General features: G+C 38.9%; 1 protein-coding gene across 1 annotated transcript in view; it reads left to right on the top strand.

Moving 5' to 3' along the window:
* The window catches only part of PTPN14 (protein tyrosine phosphatase non-receptor type 14), a 65868-nt gene that overhangs the window by 21860 nt on the left and 19527 nt on the right, over window positions 1-24481 (top strand). Inside the window, exons 3-10 of the mRNA XM_062489304.1 lie at window positions 8400-8497; window positions 10614-10681; window positions 13640-13710; window positions 15328-15415; window positions 17839-17927; window positions 19539-19626; window positions 20265-20347; window positions 22626-22683. Coding sequence (XP_062345288.1) covers window positions 8400-8497; window positions 10614-10681; window positions 13640-13710; window positions 15328-15415; window positions 17839-17927; window positions 19539-19626; window positions 20265-20347; window positions 22626-22683 — 643 coding nt within the window. The remainder of the gene's footprint in view (window positions 1-8399; window positions 8498-10613; window positions 10682-13639; window positions 13711-15327; window positions 15416-17838; window positions 17928-19538; window positions 19627-20264; window positions 20348-22625; window positions 22684-24481) is intronic.

Genomic DNA, 24481 nt, shown 5'->3' with positions numbered 1-24481 from the left:
TGTGGGAGATATTGTGGGTTTGCGCTCCAAAAAACCCCAGCTTACAACTATTCAACTTTTCACAACTATTGTTGTGAAAAGCAATATGTGGTGTTGCTGTAATTCACCTACCCGACTCAGTCCTACCTTTTATTTTTCTTTTTGTGATCAAAAAGGAACGTGAAGCTGAAAAGAAAAAAGTTTCCTGAGCTGTAGCCTTTGGATCTCTGTAGCCAAATGCAAGTGTTTTGCTCAGTTCAGGAGACATGAGCACATAGCTGAGCATGTTTTCAAGCCTAGGCTGAACAACAGATTGAACAATAACACTTTTAGCATTTGTTTCAAACCCAAACCAAATGGATACGTGACTTTTTTCAAAGACGTGGATAACAAACTCTTCACTCCCAAATTTTTATTCTAGTGTTTCCATGTAATATTCATGCTTGCATTGAATGTCCATTTTTGTTTCAGTTAGAAATGCTAAAATTCAGATTTATTTGCATTATATGATTTTGTTTTGTTTTAGTTTTGCAATCCCACCCCAGCCTTTATAAAGATGGATTTTATGGTGGTGTCGCCAGGGTTTGCTGGACTCCAATTGACTCCAATTTTCAGAGACCAAACATAGACTTTTCTAAGTGAAAAGGTTCAGAAGACAAGAGAATATGGCTTCCCCTGTTTTTTGTTTTGTTTTTTTTTGTCTAAAAAGCATGTTGAAGTTTTGTGCTGTATAATTCTTTAGGTATTTGGATTAACTCTGATAAAATTATAGGTGGTTGTAAGGGAGTTTATTGTGCTTATAAATTGTAGTGGGGCTCCCTGTAATTTGTTATAATTAATTCAATAGTTCAAGAGCAGAAAATCAAGATCAGGTTGTGGCATGCCTTCCTTTCTTGCAAAAGCATGCCATTACTGGCCTTTTTATTTAAAGTTTCACTTTGTGCTTGTGGGTTTATTTGGAGTATGCAAAATGCATAATACACTCTTTAAAAAAAACCTGTACAACTACAGAGGATGGACCCGTTGTGGTTGGAGGCGGGGGGGGGGGGGGGGGGGGGGGAATGTCTGTTTAAATATAGAGAAATTGGTGGGTACTGTGGAGCTGCATCTGGTGGCTAACCCTCTCATGGAAGGAGTGCGTGTTTTGGAAGGCTTGTGTCATGTCTGCAGGCTGCAGCAGGGCCTGGGTGCATGTCTATGCTTGTGGCCCATCAGAAATGGCAGGAAAGGAAAACCACTGACAGAGCACTTCTTTCCTATGCAAGCTCCCTCTTTTGCTGCCAATGAGAATGCTGAGTGTGATGCTGTTTTCTCCTGGCTCATTGCTCAGGGCTTCACTAGCCATCCCTTGAACTCTGGGCAACAAAAAGCTGCAGCACTTTGAGATCAGGCTACACTGGAAACTTATACTGCTTATATGGGAGAGGTTATAGAGCCTGTGTTACTTTCCTAAACAGTCAATGTCCAATTGTAATGCACGCATACTTTTCCTTAAGCACTCTATTTTTCTGCAGGAATTTGGTATTATTGACTAATTAATGCCAGAGTAAAAACCTTACTGCACTTAAAACGTTTTGCATTTACTTCTGAAATCATGTGCCATCTGTGTAAAGAACTGGAGGAGGTGGAGATCTGGAATTTTAATTGTCTTTTGGGGAATGCATGCAAATGAACAGCCTTTCAGTAGTCAACTGTTGAACTGGAGGTGGTAAACAACAACTTAGCAGTGTACAATTCTCATCATGCTGTCTTTAGCTATGGAAAAGCTTTCCTGTTCTCGTATCCTTAGCCAGAAGCTGGTTGCAGAGCTGCCCCTTCACCTTTGTAAGGCACTGGCCTTTGGTAGGAACCTCACTGGTCAGCTGTGGTAGCTGGCCTTTCACTTGCTCACCAAGCAAGCCAGGCATCCAGGCTCTGCATCATTTGTCCTTATCTCATAACCTGCGCATCAAAATAAATGGAAAGTGACCACCACTGTGAAGTTAGCCTGTTGTAACCAAATCCCCTCTTTTCCCCTTCAGCTATAATTTGTTGCTTTTAAAGAGAGAGATTGAGTGATCTGGAGGTAGGTGTTAGTGTTGTGATCTCTTTTTTGGGTTTTTTTTTCAGTGAAATCTGTGAATATTATGCTGTCCCAGCATTGTTCTGTCTCATTAGGAAGGGGAATGACACAAATCTTTCCATGTATTTATTTTGTTTTTAGTGTCAGTCATGTTTTCCATCCAGCTGCTGGAGGAAACCACGATGTAGGCGGTTGGATGCTGCTTTTGGACAGAGTCATTTCTCAGTTACCTGAAGCTAGCCTTGACCTACCCTCTAAGGTTATTATGATCAAACAGCTCTTACCCTGGAAGATGTTATGACTGTGTTTTTGCACAGTTGCCATTGACAGTTGGAGCTTCTGAAGGAACTTCCTCCTGCATGTGTGACAAAGGCTCTTTGGTCTCCTTTGCTCTTTTATTTTGGCAAGTCTGCTGATCTTCCTGAAGGTCTCTGACGGGGTGTGGTAGAGTCATTTTCAATAATACCCTTCCAAAAATATTACCCTTCTATTAGTGGAAACACTGGCATTGGTTTTTATATTCTAACACAAATCCCAGATAAGTGGCTGTTGTCTAGTGCTGTGAAACAGCAGACTTTTGCTGGGAGAGAAGTTGATGAAATTCCAAAGGAGTGAACTAGAGATATACTGTTTATCAACACCATCTAAGTTTTTAAAGTGGCAAAGATGAGCCATTAGCTCTGTATTACTGACAATGACATCATGGATCTATGTATCTATTTTTTTTTAAGTGCCTTAAGATTAAGATGTGCTGATTGAATCCTTGCCTCCAAAATGTGTTTCAGCATGCTCAGGCTCAGAAATCAAAACACCATCTTTGCCAATATACTGATGTTGCATTTGAAAAGACCAGTCTTGTCTGCCTGTCTGCCTTCCTTACCATACAAAGTCCAGTGCAGGTCTGCAAGTCAGATTTGAAGCAGTATATTGAGTGATCCTCATTAAAATAAGCAGCATCCAGTAAGGAGTACTCTGGATTGAGATTTGGGAACAAAACCTAGATCTCCCAAATCTGCTTTGGATTCCTGCCCAAGTTTACTTGGGTAGTTTCACCAGCCTCAGATATTTTATGAAATTGGGCTCATGATCATTAATACATTAAAGCATGTTTTTCTCAGAAAAGCTACGAGTAAGAGTTAAGTAGCAATACAGTTGTCTTAATTATGCAATAGATAAATAGAAATCACTTCTCAGTCATTATCAGTGAATTCCTTTGGTTGCCCCGAATAGCCAAGTCATTGGCTCTTCTACCTCAAAGGCTGAGAAAATATGTCCTCAAAATAAAAAATGGGCTTCTATTTCAAAGGTAACATATAGGTATCTATGGAATCCTGTTGCTAAATATTATAAAAGCTGAAATCATGGCAGATTTTAAGGTGTCAGGTGAACAATAGATACATCAATATCAAAGCTGCTGCTTAAAATAATTATAGTAAATGATAAAAGACCTCTGTTCTGGAAAAACCACTTCCCCTGTGGGCACATTATTGTGTAAGCATACATTGCAGCGTCTCTCCTCAGAAATATATTACCATACGAAGATAATCTCAAATGAGCTGACTCGGACTGCTGTTGTGACTCAATGAGACTTCTATTGTGTTCCTAATTTCAGAAGATCATCTTGTACTGTAATTGTAATTTTTTTTTGAAGTTGGAGAAGAGCTGAAGTTCTTCAGCTAAACCACAGGTGGACCAATCTGTTTCACCTTTGAGTCTTAGAGGTTTCTACTTTTGGAGGTATGAAATGGTAAAGCAGTTCTCTTTTTTCCTCCAGAGAAAAAGTTAAATTACATAGCTATGCAGTTATCCAATAGACATGCTTGGTGCCAAAATGGTACCTAATGAGTTACAAAAAAAGTCATGCCAGTAACTGCATCATTAGAAATTATTGTAAAGGAATTGTACCTCTTGGGTAACTAATACATGTTTTGTAGTGCTTTGTTTATTTCGAGATACACTAAAGGTAAATGTTTATTGATATTGAAACTGTGATGTATTTATACTGGCTTGAAATTTCCAAATAAAACAAACTGATTTAAAAAGAAAAAAAAAATTAGCTTTTTAAGTGTCTCCTGCTGCATTGGAGGTACAAACCCTCCCTGATGTACAGAGAAGGAAAGTAGAACCAGGGAAAAATTACATAAATCTGGACAGGTCACACTGCAGTATTCAAACAGTGTTAAATCTTATTAACTCAAAATTGTCACCTTTTTGTATAAAATATACATTTAGATTTTAAATTCCTTGGGCAAAAATAATTTTTTGTTCTGTTCCTTTACATTTCCTAGCAGACCGTGTTGCTGCTTTATTACTAGGGCTAGTGGATCTGATAATTATCAAGTTAAGGAAGTATTTGCCTTGTGGTTCTTTGTGGAAGTCACAGAGTAAGAAAATCCTGATGATGCAGTGCAATTACTCTGCAAACCTAACCCATATTCTTACTTTTGTAAACCATCCTTTAATTTCTCTACCAAGACCTCACTTCTTGTGTTGGTCAGGCCAGATTCTGTGTGGCTTGTGAAATCTGAAATGTTGGTTGTTGAGGAGAATGGAAGTCAGTGAAATTGAGTTATTTCTTGCATGTATCAAATAGCAGCAGGGATTTTACATCAGATAAACAGTGATGATGGAAAGGTGCAATGAATTCAGTGACACTACACAAACACCTACATTCTTTTTTGAAGTGACAGGAGAATAAATGTGAACCCTGGTCCTGGGGGAGGTCCATGCAGACTTTTTTTTTTAGCAAATGGAGTTTCCCTACATTTGTGTAAATGTAGCAGAGTTTGAATCTGGGTGTTGCAATTAAATTTTAAAAAACAGTACTCTTATCTCCTGCTTACTAATACTATTGAGTTTTGGTGGGCTTTTTTTTCCTTTTAAGTATGGATTTCCAAAATACAGATGTTTATTCTGGAGTTGAGCTGTTGTCTCATATTCATCCAGTTGCAGCTTCTTTACTCTAGAAAAATGTGCTTTTTGATGCAATACATGCAAATGTACTTCCAATATTTTGTGTGTTGGCTAAATAGAGTTGTGGGAAATTATATCCTTATAATGATGGCTTTGTTCAGACTTGTCCACTTCCATTCCCCCTGGAATTAGCTACAGGCTGGCAAACTGCAGTAGCCTTCATTATATTAAATGCACAATGGTTCTGCAAGTAGTGTTTAACCCAAAGTGAACAATGAAGGTTAGAGATTTCAGCTCTAGGCTGACTAGGCTGTGGTGGTGTCTTTGCTGCCCTGCACTCCTCTGGTATGCAAGAATGGCTTTGATTAAACCTTTGTAAATCTTAATTTTTAATTTTTTGTCATTTATTGTTTGGGGGTGCAGATTTCAAGCTTCTCTTTTGTTCACTTTCCATATGCTTTCCCTACTAAACCACCTAATAGAAGGCTTATGAAATGCATGTTTTTATCTGCTGTCCTTGAACAGCTTTCCTCCATGAATCTATAGCTGAAACATTTTTAAAATGTTGGATTTCCCTCAAATTATAGATCTACTTTTGCAATCCAAGCGAACAAAGAGCAGTCTCAGTTAGCATAGTGGTATAATAACAGCATTTAATTTAATTTCAGATGGAGGAGCCTCAAACCCCTGGCAGAATGTGGGCCAATTGCTCTTCTCTGTTGGCTGGGTGGGGAGCCTGACCACAGTTTTGCAGCATGGCTAAGCCATGAATCTGTGTCTGGTGGAGTTATTAAGAGCCTTCTAGTGGAGCTTCCTCCAGGGAATCCTCCTTCTCTGCCTTGACACTGGAATTAGCCACCCCAGTCCATGCCAGGAGACAGATGTCCCAGTTCCTGCTTTATTTGGACCCCATGAAAAGACATGTCAGGAGACTCTTTAGGTGGATGTCACTTGTCACTGTCAGTCCAGGGGTAAAGGGGAAGCAGGTACCAATCACAGGTTTCTGCCTCAATCTCCTTCAGACTGTCTTGGCAATTCCACTGGAACAAGTGCCAGAGCCACAGCAGGTGATTGCATTTCAGTGAGTTTGGCTGTGAGAAGTGACAACTTTCTCAGTGAGATTTTTTTCCTGACAGATATGCTAGTTAATGTCAGAGCCCTAATTATGTACATCCTTTAAACTCCTACTGCATGTCAATGTACAATAAATAATAAATCCTAAACTTACTAGATGATTTTTAAGGTCCGTTCCAACCCAACCCATTCTGATTCCATAATATTGTAGAATATTCCTAATAATTTTTAAATGTGACTGCTTCCTGATGATCAAGTGAAACATGTGTGAATAGACATCTTTCTCAGATTGTGGGTGCTGTCTGCTGTCTTTGTGAATGTGTAACTGTGTGAGTGTGTAATAGTGAGTGTGTGACTCTGAGTGTGTGTGTGCTCTTTATTTGCCCTAAAATTTCTGGCATCTGTCTAGGGTCTTACCTTTTTAAAAAATAAAAAAAAAAATGGCAGCTATAGGTCGAAGACAGTGTTGGGGTAAAATTGTGGAGACAGCTCTTGAGAGCTCCACATTGTCCAAGGCAGACACGAAGCAATGTCTCCTTCCTTGTTTACACCATATTCCAATGGCAAGTCAAAAGGCAGCTCAAACCCCACAGCAATGTTTCTTTTGAAAGCCTGAGTTGTAATATTTGATATAACAGTAACTGCATTGGCATAGTATTTTGTTGTTGCTTACCTAATTAATTCTTCCTGTGATTTGTCTCTAATTGTGTGGACACTGTGGTTGAAATCACGGCTCCACTGCCGCTGGCATCATTCTTGACTTCTGTACAGCTAGGATGTCACTAGAAGGTTTGACATTGGTTTGAGTCTCATGTAGCCTCTTAACACTGTATTTGTTTTAACACTAGCTTTATTTTTATTGCAGATATGGATTCTGCTCTCCTTGTTGTCTAGAATATGTAACTTGTGTGTATATGTACATATGTAGTGTGGACCCAAATAGCTGCTTTTGGGATCACAAGTCTTGAAGACCCAACTCATCAAACACTTGCTCACCTGCATAGTTGATAAAGCATGCATGATTTCAGAGTTAGGATTTAGTTAATTAGTAACTCAGCATGCATGATTTTAGAGTTAGTGCATAGCAAAGGAGCGGAAAGAAGCTGATTTGTCTCTTGGACTGAGCAAATGTGAAACCAGGGGCTGAGGCACAGGCCTCAGGCTGAGAACCCATATGCTTTTCAGCCTTCCTCTCTCAATCAAATTTCAAAATCCTCTCAAGTTTAATATTCATTAGGCTATGTGAAAGCCAAATCTGAGCATTTAAAATGAGATATATTTTTCTTATAACTCAACACAAACAGTAACATTTTCAAGCATAGTTAAGGCAGCACATCTCCTGTTCTGTGGGTGATGTTGCAGAGGTTCTCCCTTCTTCTGGGACTGGGAAGGTGACTTACACTCTAAACCAAGGCCAGAAGAGCTTCTTTGTTGAGAGGTTCAGAGGTAAGGTCAGATGTGGTGTGCTGGTTACAGCTGAGCACAGTAAGGAGTTTGCTGCCCAAAGACTTTGACTACTCTTCATTGTCAATCTCTGGGACTGGCTGGTGTGCTTGTGTACCAATTCTTTCTATCCCAGTTTATCTCAAGAATTTATTTCTTAAATCCATGGTATTTGAAGTGGATGCCCTCCACTTTCAGTTTCAGGGGGATGAGCAGGCATGCAGCTGAAGGGTGCAGTAACCTCTGAACCTGTTTCAGCTGTAGCCAGATTGCTGTGTCTGCTCACAGCCTGAAAAAGCCCATTTATTGGGTTTTGAGGTCCTTAATTTGGATCACCCAGGTGTACCCAGGGGTTGGGAACATAAGGCTGAGTGCACACATGGACTGTGCTAGAAACTGTGTTTGCTTGGTTTGTGTGTCTTAGTCATCCTTATACATAAAAATGCCAGTTAAAAAACCTCTTGTATGGGCCATAGTTTAAGGTAAATCAGAAGACCAAAGTGTATAGGTAAAATTCTGTTTCTTTAATCAAAATGGTGACAATGGAGCAAAAACAATAGAAGCAATATGGAAAAGCCCATTTTTGCATTGGGGATTGCATGATCTTCAGTAACCCCTATTAAATTTACAAAAGAGGTAAACTTCACAGATGCTCCTCTTCTATTTGGTCTGGGGAACGCAAACTTGAACTTTGAATTTTCCCTTTCATCCATCTGGAAGCACTGCACAGGTAGGGATCATATTGATTTGTTGTGGTAATGTGGAACCCCTGAAGCCAGGTACCGACCTCTGTTCAACAGCCTGACCTGTTTGGGGTGTTTTGTTTCCTTCCTTTCCACAATCTTTATTTTTTCCTGTAGGAAATGTGCAAGCATATAGATAATGTAATTTGTGCTTTTTTTTGGTTTTCTTTTTATTTTTTTGGTAGATATCAGTATTACCTCCAGGTGAAAAAGGATGTTCTTGATGGGCGATTGATATCCTCATTCGAGCAGGGAATTCGGCTGGCTGGTCTGGCAGTGCAAGGTAGGATGGTGTGACCCCATAGCCTTTGTCCAGGAATGGCTCTTTTGCTTTGTCCTCTCTCTTGACTGGGCACTGAGGCCTTGTATGACTCCTACTCACAGCAGCTGGGTTTCCAATTGATTCCAAAGTGCATGGGTGGACTGCCTCAGGGAGGGAATGAGGGACCACATCACAGTGCTCAGCTTTCTTATTTCTAAAATTCATGCAAGCAAATCTCAACAAAACTCCAGTTCTTCCAGCCCTGACCACAGACTACTTTGCAGTAATGAATTTGCTTCACGTTCTCTGGTTTGAAATGCAAATTGCATCAAAGAGCATGGCATCAGCTTTAATTTTGCCTTTAATTAAAAACTCATTTTGTTGTATAGTGCTATATGAAGTATGAAAGAACACATGACCATAATTGTTATGTGAGTTATAAGTTAATAATAAACTTCTAACAACATGATTTTTATTCTGAGACTCCTAAGGACATCAATGAAAGTAGGATCATATAATGTATATTTGCAGAGGAAGAAGCCCTGTATTTGGATAAAGTATGTTTCAGTCTATCCACAAGTGACTAGGAGAACTTGAGGCAGAGTTTCAGCAATGATGTTCTCTGCATGCTCTCTGATGAGTGGGAAAGGGGAAGTATATACATATATAGCAAACATGAGGATCTGATTCTTGACACTTAAAGGTTCAACAGAGAGAAATGCATATATGGTCATTTTTTAGAGCACTAGAAATGGTGGGTTTGCATCTTTTATCTTTGTTAAAAATGGAAGGGAAAATGTTTTTTGTCAAATCTTGAAATGCATGTCTAATAAAGGGAAATATGTGTATAAGATTCCATAATGAATCTTTTTATTTAGGTAAATGAAGATTTTTGCAGTTTGTAAGTTAGGTCTGAATAGAATCTGAATATGTTTCACTGTGTTTTTGGAACTTTTTCCTAATTTTGAGAGTGAGTAAATCCTACTGTTCCTGACATTGTATTATTATTTCCTTTGTCCTTCGCATATGATGAAACCAAAAATATTTTAAATACTTTTTTTCTTTTAAACTTGCAGGCTCTGTTTCATGCTCATTTTGATTTCTTTCTGTTTATGTTAAAACATAACTCTGAGGTAGAAACAAAATGAAACTTCATTTTTGGCATCCTGCAATATGTGAAATTGTCTAGAAGCTTTGAAAGCATGTTTAGATAAAATGATTTATGGTGGGGATTTCCAACTCCTATAATATGAGAATCTTGTAGATGGTGTTTGATCCTGTTCAATTAATATAAAATAAAAACCTCCTGGCAAGATACTCTTTTGATATAAGCTGTTGTATATTTAACAGATAGATAAATATAGGCATTGTTTGGGGTTTTTTAAATGTAGTTTAGCCTTTAGGAAGCATTTCCAAAACTCCACAGTCTCAAGGACATTTAGACAAGAATCCTTAGCCTGACACAACAAGTGGATTTGAGCATGGAGATGAGTATTTTTGAGAGAGATGTAGAAGCAGCAGAGAAGTGAGTAGACAGGTGTGGGCCACTCAGTTAAACCAACACAGTGCCTGCACTGATAGGCTGGCTGCAGAAGGCTAAACCTTCCTCCGTGCTGATTACTGACAATTTTTAATGAAATTGCTTACTGGATTTTAACCTTTATAGGCTGTAAAATTTGTTTTTCAACTGTTTTGAATTGGAGCAAAGTTAGGTTAATTTTTTTTTTTTTTTTTTTTTTTTTTTGCCTGGTCAGGGTTGGAAAAATGGAGAAGCAAAATTGTGCATGATTTTTACAGAGGCTGAGCAATTCCAGCATTTTCTTAATGGGGATGTGAGTTCAAGCAGGCTACAGAAAAACAAACTCTTGTTCTCCTGATGGTTAAGCATTGCAAATGGTCATTATATTAGGGATCAAAAGAAAGAAATTACTGTTGGCTATTACTTGATCTCTGGTAATAACACTATTATTTTCAGACCTCCATGTTAAAAGTTAAAGTACAAGCAAAAGTCTTTGTGTTGGGCTGTGGCTTCAGAGAGAACTCTGCCACTTGAAATTAAGTATCTGTGCAAAGGTTGAGTGTGGTCTTAACATGTGAGGGAAGTGCCAAAATGAGTAATTGTGTTGGTTTTTTCCAGCGGATTTTGGAGACTATAATCAGTTTGAATCTCATGACTTCCTCAGAGAATATGTCTTGTTTCCTATGGTGAGTTCTTCATCCCTCTCTTTTGTGGTCTTTTGTGAATAATTTCTCCACGATTCAGAGATGGCTTTCTTGATAACAGAGTAAAAGCACCGCTGCTGGACTAGTGGGAGCAAAATTTGCTCCCCAAAACTTGATTGCAGCTGAATGATTCTATGCTGTGTTATGTCAGCCCATTTTCAGTTCCTGTTGAGCCTCCACTAGGAATAGGTGCTCACAGAAGAAACAGACATTTTTGCATCAAAAAAAGAATTTGCAGCTGTTTTAAAAGGTGTATATTAGCAGTACTGTGATATTGGCAACGTGGTATATTAAGGGGATATAAGGGCTCCTGCTGTAGTAAATGATGTGTCCCAGGACAAACCATGCAGCCATTCCTGAAGAGTGTGGATTTACATCAGCTGACTATTGCACTGAAGTGAAGCCTGAATCAGGTCTTCTCAAAATGTTCTCCAGGGAACATTTGCTGTACATTTAGTTTACATTTGGAAACTAGGAAATAACTTGACTGCTTAAGGAAGGAGCTTAGATCACTAATGTTCTAAGGAAATTTGGAGTCAAATGCCAAGCACTTGCAGTCTGTGACACTGAGATTCTCTGGGAGGATGAATTAGAGAAGAAAAAATGAAACAAACGCCTCTTGAAGCAAAGGCTGGCTTTGTCTTCGATGAACAAGTCCGTCAGCATGAGTATTTAGTGTAAGCTTCATAAATATAAAAGATCATGGAATTCTTTCTAACTGGAAAAAAATATCTGGAAGCAGGGTGGGGTTCCCATGCCCTGAGTGTAGCTGCCTGGAAGTTAAGGCATCTGGTTTCCCTCTGCAATTAGTGGAGTGGTAGAGGGAAATGATTCATCTCACTGTAATTTGATGGCTTGTGAAGCATTTCATCCCACTTACCCATGCTCTCTGTACAGGAACTACAGTGGACAGTTCATATTAAGTCCAAAAAGGTGACATCTGTGTGGTGTCTTGAAGTGAATGTGTGATTTTTAAGCCACTAGATAACTCAGTACAATCTGAAAAAATCAGAAGGAAGAAGGGAATGTACAGAGATCTGAGTATGCATTGTGCAGAATATACATGTAAAATGTGGCTTCAGTAATAAACTTCTGTTATCTTCTCTATGGAGTAGAATTTCTTTGGTTGCCCATCTTGTCTACTGATAAGTAATTGATGGTCTTGTGTATAGTTGTTGGCTCATGAAGTCATGTCTGATAGCCTAAATGGCAAAGAAGATGACTGAAAAAAACCCATGTAAATATATATATATAGAGAGAGAGAGAGAGAGAGAAAAGTGTTGTCAGAGTGTCACTTGGTAAATGAACTTCTGCAAAGTTTCTTCAGTACTAAATGAATCATAGAGTGGTTTGGGTAGGAAGGGTCCTTAAGGATCATCTAGTTTCAAGCTGCCCGCCATGAGAAGGGACACCTCCCACTTGACCAGGTTGCTCAATGCCCCATCCAGCCTGGCCTTGAGCACTGCCAGGGATATACTAGTATTATTTTTCTCTTCAGAAAAACATTAGGGGAGGTTTTAGGTCTCTAGATGAGCTTTCAGGTGGTTAATTTCTCTGCAGTTCAGTAATTTACTCTTTGGGCCCATCTCTTAGAACCTCTGTTTTTGTGTCAGCTGCCTCCATGGTGGTGTGGTCAGCTCTCTTCTATTGTGCATGTTTACCACCACTTTGTGGTATTTTGCCTTTCATCCATGCAACTATTGCAAAATTTAAGAAGATCAGCAGAGTGTCTGCTTCCTACACCTTCAGAAGTCTACTCTTACACCAACTGTTCCTCTAGACATTTCTCTAGATATTTCTCTTTGCTCTTCTGGGGAGGGTAGATAACCTAATAGTAAATATTTCACTGCAAGTTCAGTAACAGCAACTAAGTGCTGCAGATACAAATGAGTCCCTAAGCAAGTTGCAGAATTTGAGTGAATTTGGGGCATAGAAAATGCCTCCGCCGAGAACGTTGCTATAAATTCATTAGTGAAGTGAGCTTGTGCACAAGGGAGGGGCAGCTGCCTTCTGCTGTTTGATCTTCTGAGGCTACAATGTGTGTCAAATGGCATTTCTTCAGCAGTGAAAAGAACAAAGTTATGTACACAGTACACCCCACAGGTGTGTGGCTGTGCATAGGCATGTACCATGCCATTTTTCATTAGCACGCTACCATTTCACATATTTTTGTGGCAGAAGCAAATATCAGAGGGGAGGGCCCCATTGAGCAAGAAGCAATGTATTTAAGTACATTACATGCAGCCTTAAGGCTTTCTTAAATAAAAGTAAGAACTTTGAGGTTTTGCAAGAGAGTTTTTCAGCTTCCTTTTTTTGGCCTTGAATTTATGAGTAGACTTCCTTTATTAACTTGCTGCCAATTATTTCAGAATTGTTTCTACCACACATTATTAAATTTGGAGGGTATAAAAATTTCTGCTCAGAAATGTGATGCAAACATAAAGTAAGTTTTAATGCGTATTTGAAGAAGTAGCAAAATTTTCAATCCCTTTAACATGGGGAAGGGAGTACCTGTGTGTTGCAGGACAAAAAGTACTCATGAATTCATTTTCCATGGTCTGTGTATTATTTTGGACTGTTTTTAAATGGTATATATTATTTTGTAGATTTCCAAATCTTTTAAGGACTTGTTCAGTACTTATCCAGGAAAAAATCCTTTCTCGGTGATCTATATTCTGTTCTCTGTTTTGGAATAATGAGGACCTTACCCCTATTTTTCACAGTATCTCTACCCTCTCAAAGGAAGGTATGAAAAAAAATGGAGTTTTGTGTTCTTCTCACATATTTTCAATATCCCATGTTTTGAATTTTCAGTGTGGTCAGTGATAGGTTCTCTTTCTGTAACTACAAGTCTTGAAACATCTGCTGTCATAATTTCTGTCTGCCATTTTGTCCTCTCTCTGGCTGACTACTTTTTGATGCTGCTTCATGTTCTTACAGGATTGGACTCAGGATGAAGCTGTCCTGGAGGAGCTGACTCAAAAGGTTGCTCAGGAACACCGAACTCACAGGTGACTTTGACATGATAAAGTTTGCACTATTTTAATTTTTTTTAATCATCATTCCAGTACTTCCCTGCCTCCCCATGCATTCCTGGCAGTGTTTAAACAGCTTGTCTTCATGTTGCTATTATGCTTTGTGTCACTGGATTTTTAATTAGCCTATCACAGAAGATTATCTACCTCTTGTAAACACAAAATGGCTGAGGAATTTAATCCCAAATAAACGAGCATTTACACCTTTAGGTTTAATGAGCATGCGTAGCACTTCTCGTGCTATGCAGTAGACACCTTTCTCTTTCTGATTTCATTTAAATCTTGATGGTGAAGGACCCTGTGACTTGATTGGTGGCAATCCAAGGGCCTCTTCCAAGAGGAGAGGGATACAAATGCTCTCAGTGTAATGGAAGTGAGAATAACAGGAATTGGGTTTGAAGTCTCAAGGAGAAGACACAGTGTAGTGTTACCAGTTAATGAGCTAGGAGTGTGTGCATTAGTGCTTTAGTGAAAAAACCTTCTTTGTGAGCCAGCATCTTTCATGTTGTCCAGGTGTTTCAGTGGTGGAAGTGTTCAAACCTCTAGAGTGTCATATGTCATATGCAATAGGAATATTATGTGAAGGATGCTGCATTCCCCATTACATGAGAGAAGGTGGTTGTAAAAGGACAAATACCAGTCTGAGTCTAAGGCCATTCTCGGTTTTGAGTTTCAATTCAAGCCTGGGCTTTTGATGCAACCAAAGGGGTAGTTCCAAGCCAGCCATGAACAGGCCTGGTTCTGTTCTCTCCCTTCCATGGGCTGCTTGTGTGATCTTGGTTAACTCACAGACTTGAAAGGAAAGATTTCCCACCTGCTGTGCTCTATAGTGCTATTTCTGCAACACAAAGAGCAAATACTTCCCCTCACTTAAGCAGGTAGATCTTATTCCACCTCCCTTCTCCCAGGTATTTGTCTGGTACCTATATTTCTGTTTGTAAACTGTAGTAAGTAGGAGCAAAGAGGAGAAAAATTAATAGTGGCCTTTTTTGGACCAACCTGCAATCTATTCTGACCTGCTTTTGAAAATTGAAATCTGTTTGAATTCCTGATCTGTGACAGGATGGTGTGTAGACATGTGTGTAAAAGTTTTCTGCTGGTTTGTTCTCTTTTATGAAAGAGAATCTGTTCAACTTTTGGATTTAGTGCCTGTGTTTTTGAACTGCCAACTTGAAAATGTAGGTCTTTCCTTTTAAGTAATTTTAAGAAGCTCCAGTGGCCTTAGATAATATTCAGGCAGATTAGCACCCCTGTGGTTCAAGTTGTCCATCCAAAACTACCCAACAACCTGATGGTTTATTAAATGCTGGAAAAGATTTGATGTGTGTGGAAGAAGCTGGGTAATGTGATCAGTTCTGTTTGTTCCTCCTGTCATTTGAACTGGGCTTTGTACCTTAGCTTAGTGACATTTAGTACATTTTCCCCCCTTGCTGATAATGATCCTAATGTTGAATGTTAGCTTTGTGTTCTGCATTTCTAAGCAGCATTTCCAAAATGTCTTCTTAAGTGGTTTGTGAAACTCACTTTTTTTTTTGCTTGTATTTGTGTGTTTAATATTGAACTGTTTGCTGCCTTTTGTTAATCTAATTGCAGTGGCATTACAGCAGCAGAGGCTGAGCTAATGTACATCAATGAAGTGGAACGTCTGGATGGGTTTGGACAGGAAACTTTCCCTGTGAAGGTATGTTAGTGTGTATTATAAAGGAACCTCTGAATCAAATGATGCAGAACTCTGCAACAGCCTTTGGTCTGTGTGCAAGTCATGTTTGTCCAAAAGAGACAGGACTTGTTTAACTGCTCCAGAGGGTGAAATGACTGCTGGTGTTTTGAATGGACATTGCAACATGAGGGTTACTTAGGCCTATAGTGCTACTTCTCTTCCACAAAAATCCTTGTTACAGAAGAGGTTACCACGTTCTAGGGTGTACTCTCTTGGGAATCAGAGATACTCCTTGCTTTTCTTTCATGTGCTGTATATGGGAGAGCGGCCAAGGCAAATGAATCTCAGCTCTGGTCACCTTTAACAGGATAAGCAAATGAGACTTATTCTTGTCTTTCTAAATTGCTACTTACCAAGCATTAACTTCAGTTTTCTGTAGTTTCCTATATGTGCACACAGATCCTCCATGCATTTTTAATAAAGGGGAATTTCAGGGATTATTTTGCAGCTGCAGACACACTTCCCCTTCACTGGAAGTCCCATTCTGCCATGGATTGTCTGGATGTGTGGCCTTTGTGGAGCACATGCTGCCATAATAAAGTTGTGCTGAGGAACTGAAAACTGCTGTTCTCAAGATGACCCATTCCTTTTTGCTAACCTACCCATTCACCCTAAGTAGTAGATTGTGAGTGGTTTTCCTGCTAGTTAAAGATATCTCGGAATTTAAAAACAAATACAGACACACACCAAACAAAACAAGATTCCTGATGAAGTAAAAATTGATCCTTTGGTGCCAGTCTCAGAATTGGCCTGGAGGGGAGGAGCTGAATGGCAAAAAACTTTCAACCCATCAACAAAAAAATTTGCTATGTTTATTGCCTATGAATGAAATGAAAGCTTTCCTCAAATTCATTTGGAATAATGCTGCACAGTACTGCTAAAGACATCCGTGTTGGGGGTGTCTTTAGGTATTATTGCATATGTCAGTAAGGTAAGTATGAGCAGTGGACTCAGTGCTCTGCAAAATGGCAGGAAGGTGTTAGCCTTGCATTGAAGAGCAGCATGTTGGCCATGGAGAAAAACAGAACTGCATTCAAAGGGGAAAATGAAAGGTTTATCTTCTTTTCCTGGCAGAAAGTGTTTTTAGGAATACGTGTCTTTCTTTCCTTGTGTGTATTTGTGTGTATACACACACACACACACACACGTAGATATATGTACTTGTATGTATACAAACACATACGTTTTCCCCCATGCATTCCCTTTTTGTTTGCCTTGTAAAACTCCCTCTGGCACAAGGCAGAACAATGTGTTGTCCTCTAATCAGACTAAACTGCTGACTGTCAGCTTGTGGATGAATTGCCAGCCATGGTGTCTTTGCAAAAGGCCAAGCAGTCAGTAGCTAAATAGGTGCAGAGACTCCATCGTTGCCTTCTGAAGATGAAGCATAGCAAGACCAGCTATGCTACCAGGAGAACAGCTCTGATCTGGTCTATTAAAATGCAGGGACACCTGATGTGTGCAGATGTGTGCAGGCATAGCACATTAACTTCTCTCATATCCTTTCTTCTAGCCATGCTTTCTAACCACATTCGTGGTGTTAGCGTGATTTCTATTTACCACTTTAAAGTGTGAATCAATTACTGTATATGCAACTGAGGGGAAACTGTTCTTGCTTGCTGATAAATGTAGAAAAACCTCTTTGTCAACAGTATTAAGCTTTTGTAGCAAAAAAAAGAGAAAAGGTTTTTTAAGAAAATTGATTGCAAAATGGATCAGGAGTATGTGCTTTTCAAACAGGGAGACATAGGTAGGTGCAAAAACAATAGGACTTCTTAGAGTTCACTATTTTTGCATTTTTTTATGTTGTGTAAGCAGTTGAATATTTAACCCAACAATTGAAAACTAATGGAGGATGTATCTGCATAGAGATGGGAGTACTTTTTGGGGTGACATGCTGTGAACTTCTATATAGAGTACTTAAAGGAGGAAGTGTGAAGGGTAGAGCCTTTGAGAGGGATTCCATTTCCAGGTGTGGTGTTCTGAAATCTCTACATGTTTTAACAGATGTCTGGAGAAATACCATGGCTGTGAAAGACAACTATTGCTTTTTGGTATTCCTATGGGCTCTGGATAGCTGTAGTCACAAAGATAGGGAATGTGGGCTATTCTACAATAAATGCCACTTTGTGGTCTGCCGGTGTTTGAGAGAGGAGAACTTTGAGCTCATTTAGCCTTTTTCTGTTCTCATTAATCAGCACAATGAATCCACTAAAGTGCTAACTGCTCTGAAATAATGCGAATCAGAGTCCAATCAAGCAGCAAAATATGGGTCAGTTCTGCATCCACACTGAAGGGCTTCTCTTTGGTACTTCAGCATACATTCCTGTAAATGAATTGACCAGTTTCTTTATTAAATTAAATTTATTATCCTTTCTCTGCAGGATAACCATGGAAATGACATACACCTTGGTATTTTCTTCATGGGAATCTTCATAAAAAACAGAATTGGAAGGACGACTGTGATCTATAGGTAAAAACAAGGGTCTGTTGTATTTAAAGTGAGTTTCTTTCCAGAGCTCTATGTGTGGGATTTTTTCCCTACTTGCATATTTGACTGTAATAGTGCCAATCCTCTAACTAAGGAGTAATAACCTTGCTGTTTTCAGGATTGATCTATTGGCCCAAAGGGATTAGATAAAGAATATTTTCTGATGTCTCTGGATGGGTTGGATGGGAAGAAAGTTGTAGTAGCCTGTCATGTATCTTGTTCTAGTTTACAAGGCTTTGATCCCTTTCTTTCTTGTGTCTTTATGCCTTCTTTGATGCTTCTGAATGCAAATCTGTTAAACCTCACAGCTGGCAGCCTAAGAGCTCAACACTTCTGAAAATCTGGTTGCCACATTTAGGTGCCCTGCTGAAAAAAAAAAGTTGAATTTTCTCATTGGGTGATTTTGAAAAACCATGGCTTTGTCACTCTATTGTTTCTTCTTCAGTTTATTTTGGTTAATTAGAATGACTTATCCATTAACTTTCTTTTTAGTTCTGTATGAAAATGTTGCTAGAAATCTCCATTATTCCAGGGAGGACAGTTTCGCTCTTTTTTGCTATTCTTCTAGTGGGTATTTTTATTACTGCTGCTGTTTACTCGAAGTGGATTTTTACTAATCCCCGTGATTAGAGTAGGAATTTTGTGCAGCCTAAAAGTTGTGTTTTTGGAGGTGCACTCATTTTCAGTCAGTAGCTAAGGCTTGTATCAGACTTCAACTGGAATTTTGGGGGGAGGGTTGCCTTAGAAGAACTTTCATTAGTCAGCTTAAAAAATGTTAGTGCTCCCTTTTCCCCATGGCTGATGTTTTGCATATGTAATTTTGAGAAGGAATTAGATAATCCTTTAATTGGACCAGGTGACAAAAACAAGAAGTTTCTTTACATGTATAAATGAGAGTTGGTGCCGGGATTCTTACTCTTTGGAAATATGCACTGCAAGCATCCTGCCATGACATGAAGAGGAATGCATGCTGCAAACAGAACAAACAAGTCCTTTCCATCCCTGTGGATTGCATGCAATGTACGCAAATGTCTGTCAGCTATTTGTAAGAAGATTATAATTCAGATCTTGGGCAACCTGACAATTACTTGGGGAAAAAAAAAAAAAGATTGCAAACATAAAGCCAGAGTATTAACATGGTATGCATAGCCTACATAGCCATGTTATCAACTTAACCTTCTTTAGCAAGAATTAGCACTGAATGAAAGGTGAAAACAGCATTTGGGGAAGAATGGCACTTAAAACAAAATAATTCTATTACATGTGTCTAAAATCAATCCGTTCCAAAATGCCACAGTTCAGTAAAATTATTATCATTAATGGGTTTTCAATGTGTCTTCTATTGTGAGTCTTCAAATTTGTGTTTTTAAAGAGAGCTTTTAACTCTCCTGCTTTGGGTTAAGAGCTGAATATCCTTTCACTTTTAATCAGAGCATGATTTCCTTACTTTCCTGACCGGGTTTATTCACCAAAAAGTTACTGAAAGTATTTCCCATAAAATGAGACTGATGTTGACTAAGGGATTCTTACTGTGTTTGTGAAATGTTTGAATGTATGTGTTGGCAAACTCCAACGCATTTTTTTACTCTGCAGGTGGAATGACATTGGGAATATTGCTCATAACAAGTCTTCAATTGTTCTAGAGTTGATCAACAAAGAAGAGAATGTACTCTTTCACACAGTAAGAAAAAGATCTGATCAGTGTCATCATGAAAGCTACTTATGTAAAAATAAAACTTTAAAATTCCACTTTCCTAAAGAGGCTCACTTGCAGAACACCAACCCTCTCACAGTTCAGGTTGCACTTTATGCAGGAAGAGAAAATAATTTCATTTAGGTACTAATTTCTGTATTTTCTTCCAAGCGTCCTGAAATATCCTATGCTGGGAAGCCTGTAAAAATTGCTTTTTGAATGGCATAAATACAGCAGCATAAGTAGAAACTGGGTGTGAGCTACCTGTGTGCACATACTGGAACTCAGAGGGCCACGGTGCTGTTCTGTGCTGTTTAAATCACTCCACATCTCCCTAAACCAAGACCAGCATAGGAACTGGACCAGCAAACTTGAGCCATTTTATTGTTGCAGTCCCCCCTTACTGTGCCTTAGCGATGAAGTGGCAGTGTGCAAATGCACACCACTGGGTTTCAGTAATCCTATGCCTTGAATGCTCTTGAGACCACTAGATGTGTTCTTGGGAGCCAAATTCTGTACGTGGTAGACCTTAGCAAACATTCCTGCAACTGGATTTTTAAGAAACTCTTGTCACTTCTTTGTAAGAATAACAAATTTTTTTTTCCTATTTTTTCTCATTTTTAAAGGATGACCTTGAAAATGCCAAATATATTTCACGTCTGTTTGCATCAAGACACAAGTTTTACAAACAGAACAAAATCTGCACAGAGTGAGTAGTCTTGCTTCACAGTTGTTTTCCGACACCTTGCTTTGGAATTGGTCTGAGTTTTTGAGTTCTGGTTTTGTTTGGGTTTTGGGTTTTTTGGGTTATTTTGTTGTTTTTTCATTTTCCTAGTCACATATGTCAGTTATTCTTTCCCCCCTTTTCCTTTTTCTGTTTTCTGGGTTTTTTTTAACTAACAGCAAGAACAGACGGTTGAGAATGAAATTTCATTCTGAGCCTTGTGAGCTTTGTTCCCCAAGCAGCCACATCATACAGGGACTCTTGAATCAAATGCCTTGGTGTCTGCTGTTGATAGCCCAGAGTATTAGTCCCAACTGGAGTGAAAGGTGGCATAGGTTATCGTGTCAAAATGTGAGCTGTAGCAGCAGATGCACTGCCCATCCAACAGATAAGGGCACTGGAAAGTGCAGGTTGTCATCTTCTAGTTTGAGCAGGATAATTTATCTGACTCTTATGCATGCTGAACGAGGGAGGACACCTGGGTGCGTTGATCTGCATAGCTGTACTGCCACAACACAGCAGACATTGTAAATCTAAACCTGAAGTCTCCTTTAGGCTCTGGTTTGAGCACTTTCTTAGAAACTGGCCTTGAGCTAGTCCCCTCACACAGGTGGATTCCATCTAACTGAAGGAAGAATTCATTAGGCTTTAGCTTTAATTCAGAAGTCTGTTTCTTAGCTGTCTCCTTTACACCAACACACATTTTCAGGTTGAGATAAATTTGAGTTTCAAAAGGTTAGCATTTTGAGAAATTTTCATGGTGTGCTGGTTGTGTTTAGCAGAGAGCATTAAATTCTTGCAAAACTTATCATGAAGAAGTCTCATCTCTATCAACAACACTAGTTAGAGCTGGACATCCCATCTGTTCAGCTGGGTAATGCCATCTGTTGGAAAATAAAGCCAAAATGATGAGGGGAAAATGGGAAGGTCTTTCACATGTGCATGCATTATATTAACATATGGTGAGTTAGAGCTTAGGGGAGTCCAGTGAGGTGAACTGCTCTTTTCAGTTACAGAAAAGAGATGTTGGTTAGATTTTGCATGTTGCTTACAGTTCATGGGAGGTGAGTGGAAGACCAGAAAAGACATTTCTTAGCAGCATATAATGGATTTCAGTAGTCCAATACTAAACTCAATTTTAATGGTTCCAGAGAGATTAAATTCAAAAGGAGCTCTTGATTGTTTCCCCTGTGACAGTCAAGAAAGAAAACAAAATACCATAGTCTGTCACCTTGGGATATTTCCCCTTTGAAGCTCTGTGTTGGGGCCAACAGAGACAACTTTGTTACCGGTCATAATCCAGACTGCAGAAACCATAGCTTTTGATCATGTTTATTCCTAAACACTGAACCATAAGTATGTGGGTCCTACGAACATGTTGTGTGTAGCAGTTTCAGAGACAACTTGCAAATATTTGGACTAATAAAGGTAGGGAATATCACGAAGTCAGAGAGTGAAATAACAAGTTTCAATGTATTTTTGTCATTAGAGCTGCTCTCCTTACCACGGTCTCATGTGGTATAGGCTTGTGTGCTAGAGCTACAGATATTGATGCCGTTGTGTGTTTTCTAGCCAAATAATTTTCCTGCCCTCTGTGTTAAAATGACAGTTGTTTGTTTTCCTGTGTGCCTTTCCTCTAATTGCACATAACATCATTCACCAGATCAGAAACTGTAAGAGGACAAATTCCACCTTTCCTCTCTTCACGTAAGCACTATATTTCTACCTCCTTCAACTTGTCTCTTTCCCTTTCTTGTATTTTTTTCCCCTCCTACACTCCTTGTTCCTTCCACTGCACCCGGCTACTCTAACACTGTATGTGGCTCTGCGAGTATTGTCTAACCAGTTGGTTGTTTTTTCCTTTTCTTCCTGATCTATGTGCATTGCTTTGGAGTGATTGCTATCAATTTCATAAGATTGTCCTTGTTTTAATGTTCACATTAAGTCACCTGAGACTGTACCTGTGTGCCATGTTCAATTCTTTTAGTCAAGAGACTTGTTTAATTAATTTTAAACCAGAATTTTTCTTTCTTGTGTTTCCAAGTGAGCTAAGTAGGATAGTGAACAAAAGGCATGTATAGTTTGGAAAGGGAGCATTTCCTGTATTTAAAGGAGAAGCTGAATTATTTTCATTTATTCGTGTATCTGAAAATCTCAGTAATGAGCAATATGAACAGATTCTTCATGTCTTGTTTTTCCCATTCATTCTTGACTTAGAATTGAGATATTGTGGTTTCTATAATTTTTCCTTTTTCCTCCACAGACAATCAAATTCTCCTCCCCCTATTCGACGACGGCCAACCTGGAGTAGGTCATCTTTGGTATGTGCCACTGTGAGGTCTTTAAGAATATCTATACCATTTCTAATGGGATGAGGCATTGTGTAAGATGAACTACTTTCTCGATTTTAAATAAGCCCATTAACCCATTTCTTGTTGGCAATATGATTGGAATGAGTTTCAAGGGTGTGACTGCACAGACTGATTAGCTGGATAATATCACCACTGAGTAGTAAAAATTACAGTCTTCAAGGCATTATATTTTTATTTGCCCTGCAGAAGCAGAGCATCTTTTCTGCTGAATTGAGATTATTGCAATATGTAGAGAAAATAATTCCCTAGAGAGAATTTGAAGTGTCTTTTTCTCTATGCATCAAATCTAGTCATTACATAATGTTACATTTCACGTTTCTTCAATCCTCATGTTTTTGCATAAAGACTACTTGCAATTCACCAGCTTCTTGGGTTAAGACCCTATTTGATGTGTGAAGTTACTGTTAATTTAAGTTAAACTATTTGAATCAGTCAGGATTGTGATCTGGAGTTTTTCTTAATTTCTTTTTTTTAAATTTTCATTTAACTAATCCCCAGAAATACTATCAATCTGACAAACTGATTAATTTTTTCCTGAAATATTTACCAAAAAAAGATCATGTGAGTCCTTTCTTTCCCTGCCCATCCATTCTAAAGAAACTCTTTTTGGATCAAATTTTAACATCTAGCATGTCAGTATTTTTTAATCCTATTTAACAGATTCTGAATTTCTGTAACGGTAGCACTGTTGGCTCATGAGACAGAGGCAATATTATCTCTATGCAGGTTGCCAGTTTTCATGTTTGGTATAGATTATACCTACTTTGTAGACTTTTTCAGAGTGAAAGGTCCATTACACATTGCTGCATGGCAGAAAGCTGATGTGGGCAAGTGCTCTCTTGACATTTCCCCACAGCATGGTTGCAGCTTGTGAAAATTTTCCAAAATTAAGCTTAAACAGATACTGATTTTAGGATAGCTTTATCCTTGCAGATTTCAACACAGGTTATTTTCCTGTGTGTATGTGTACAGTCCATTAGATCTAAAAGTTGCAGTCTCAGTTTCCCAGGCACTGGCAGGGAAGCTGCTGTAGCTGTCTCTAGATTTCTTTGTCCTTCCATTGTTAAGGTGCTTCCAAGGTGTTTCTATGATGCAATACACAGGCTGTGTCTCTGTGGCATATTTGTGTGGCATATTTACAGTGCTTTTGGTATCTATGTGTTAGGTCCCTGGAAATGGTTATGAAAAAACAAAGGTGAAAAAATGAACTGTGCTGTGTATGTTGTGCTACGATCTCTTATGTCACAGAGGGGAGAAAGTGAGCTGCTTTCTAAATTAAGTCATATATGAAAAATGGAAATCTGCACTTTCAAAAGAAAGAACAAATCCTGCTGCCATTTTGTTTTAAACACAAGCATGCAACAAGCTTTAAATCCCCAAAGTCTCAGGAAGACCAAGAGGAAGAATGTGGGCTCATCAACTGAAATGTGCACTGGGCTGCTGACTGCTCACGGTGAACTTTCAGCTGCCTTTTTCATAATTGTTCTGTTAACTTGTTGGAACAGTTCTCTTTGGGAGGAAAAAAAAAAAGCCCTCCTGACTGTTGTCTGAACTGCACATACCTTCATACACCTACCTATTCATTTGTCTTGTGTAGCAATAAATCAGTAGGTAGAAATGGGAAGTGAAGTGGAATCTTTGGGGTGAGGCTCTGCCACTTCACTAGGGATCATGTTCTTTACTTTCAGATCAAGACCCTTTATATGGTTTTGGCATGGTTTCTGCTGTCTCTTTTTCCTGTCAGACC

The sequence above is a fragment of the Cinclus cinclus genome, chromosome 3, assembly GCF_963662255.1.
Source record: "Cinclus cinclus chromosome 3, bCinCin1.1, whole genome shotgun sequence".
Classification (NCBI taxonomy): domain Eukaryota; kingdom Metazoa; phylum Chordata; class Aves; order Passeriformes; family Cinclidae; genus Cinclus; species Cinclus cinclus.
This window is presented reverse-complemented; position numbering and strand designations above follow the sequence as displayed.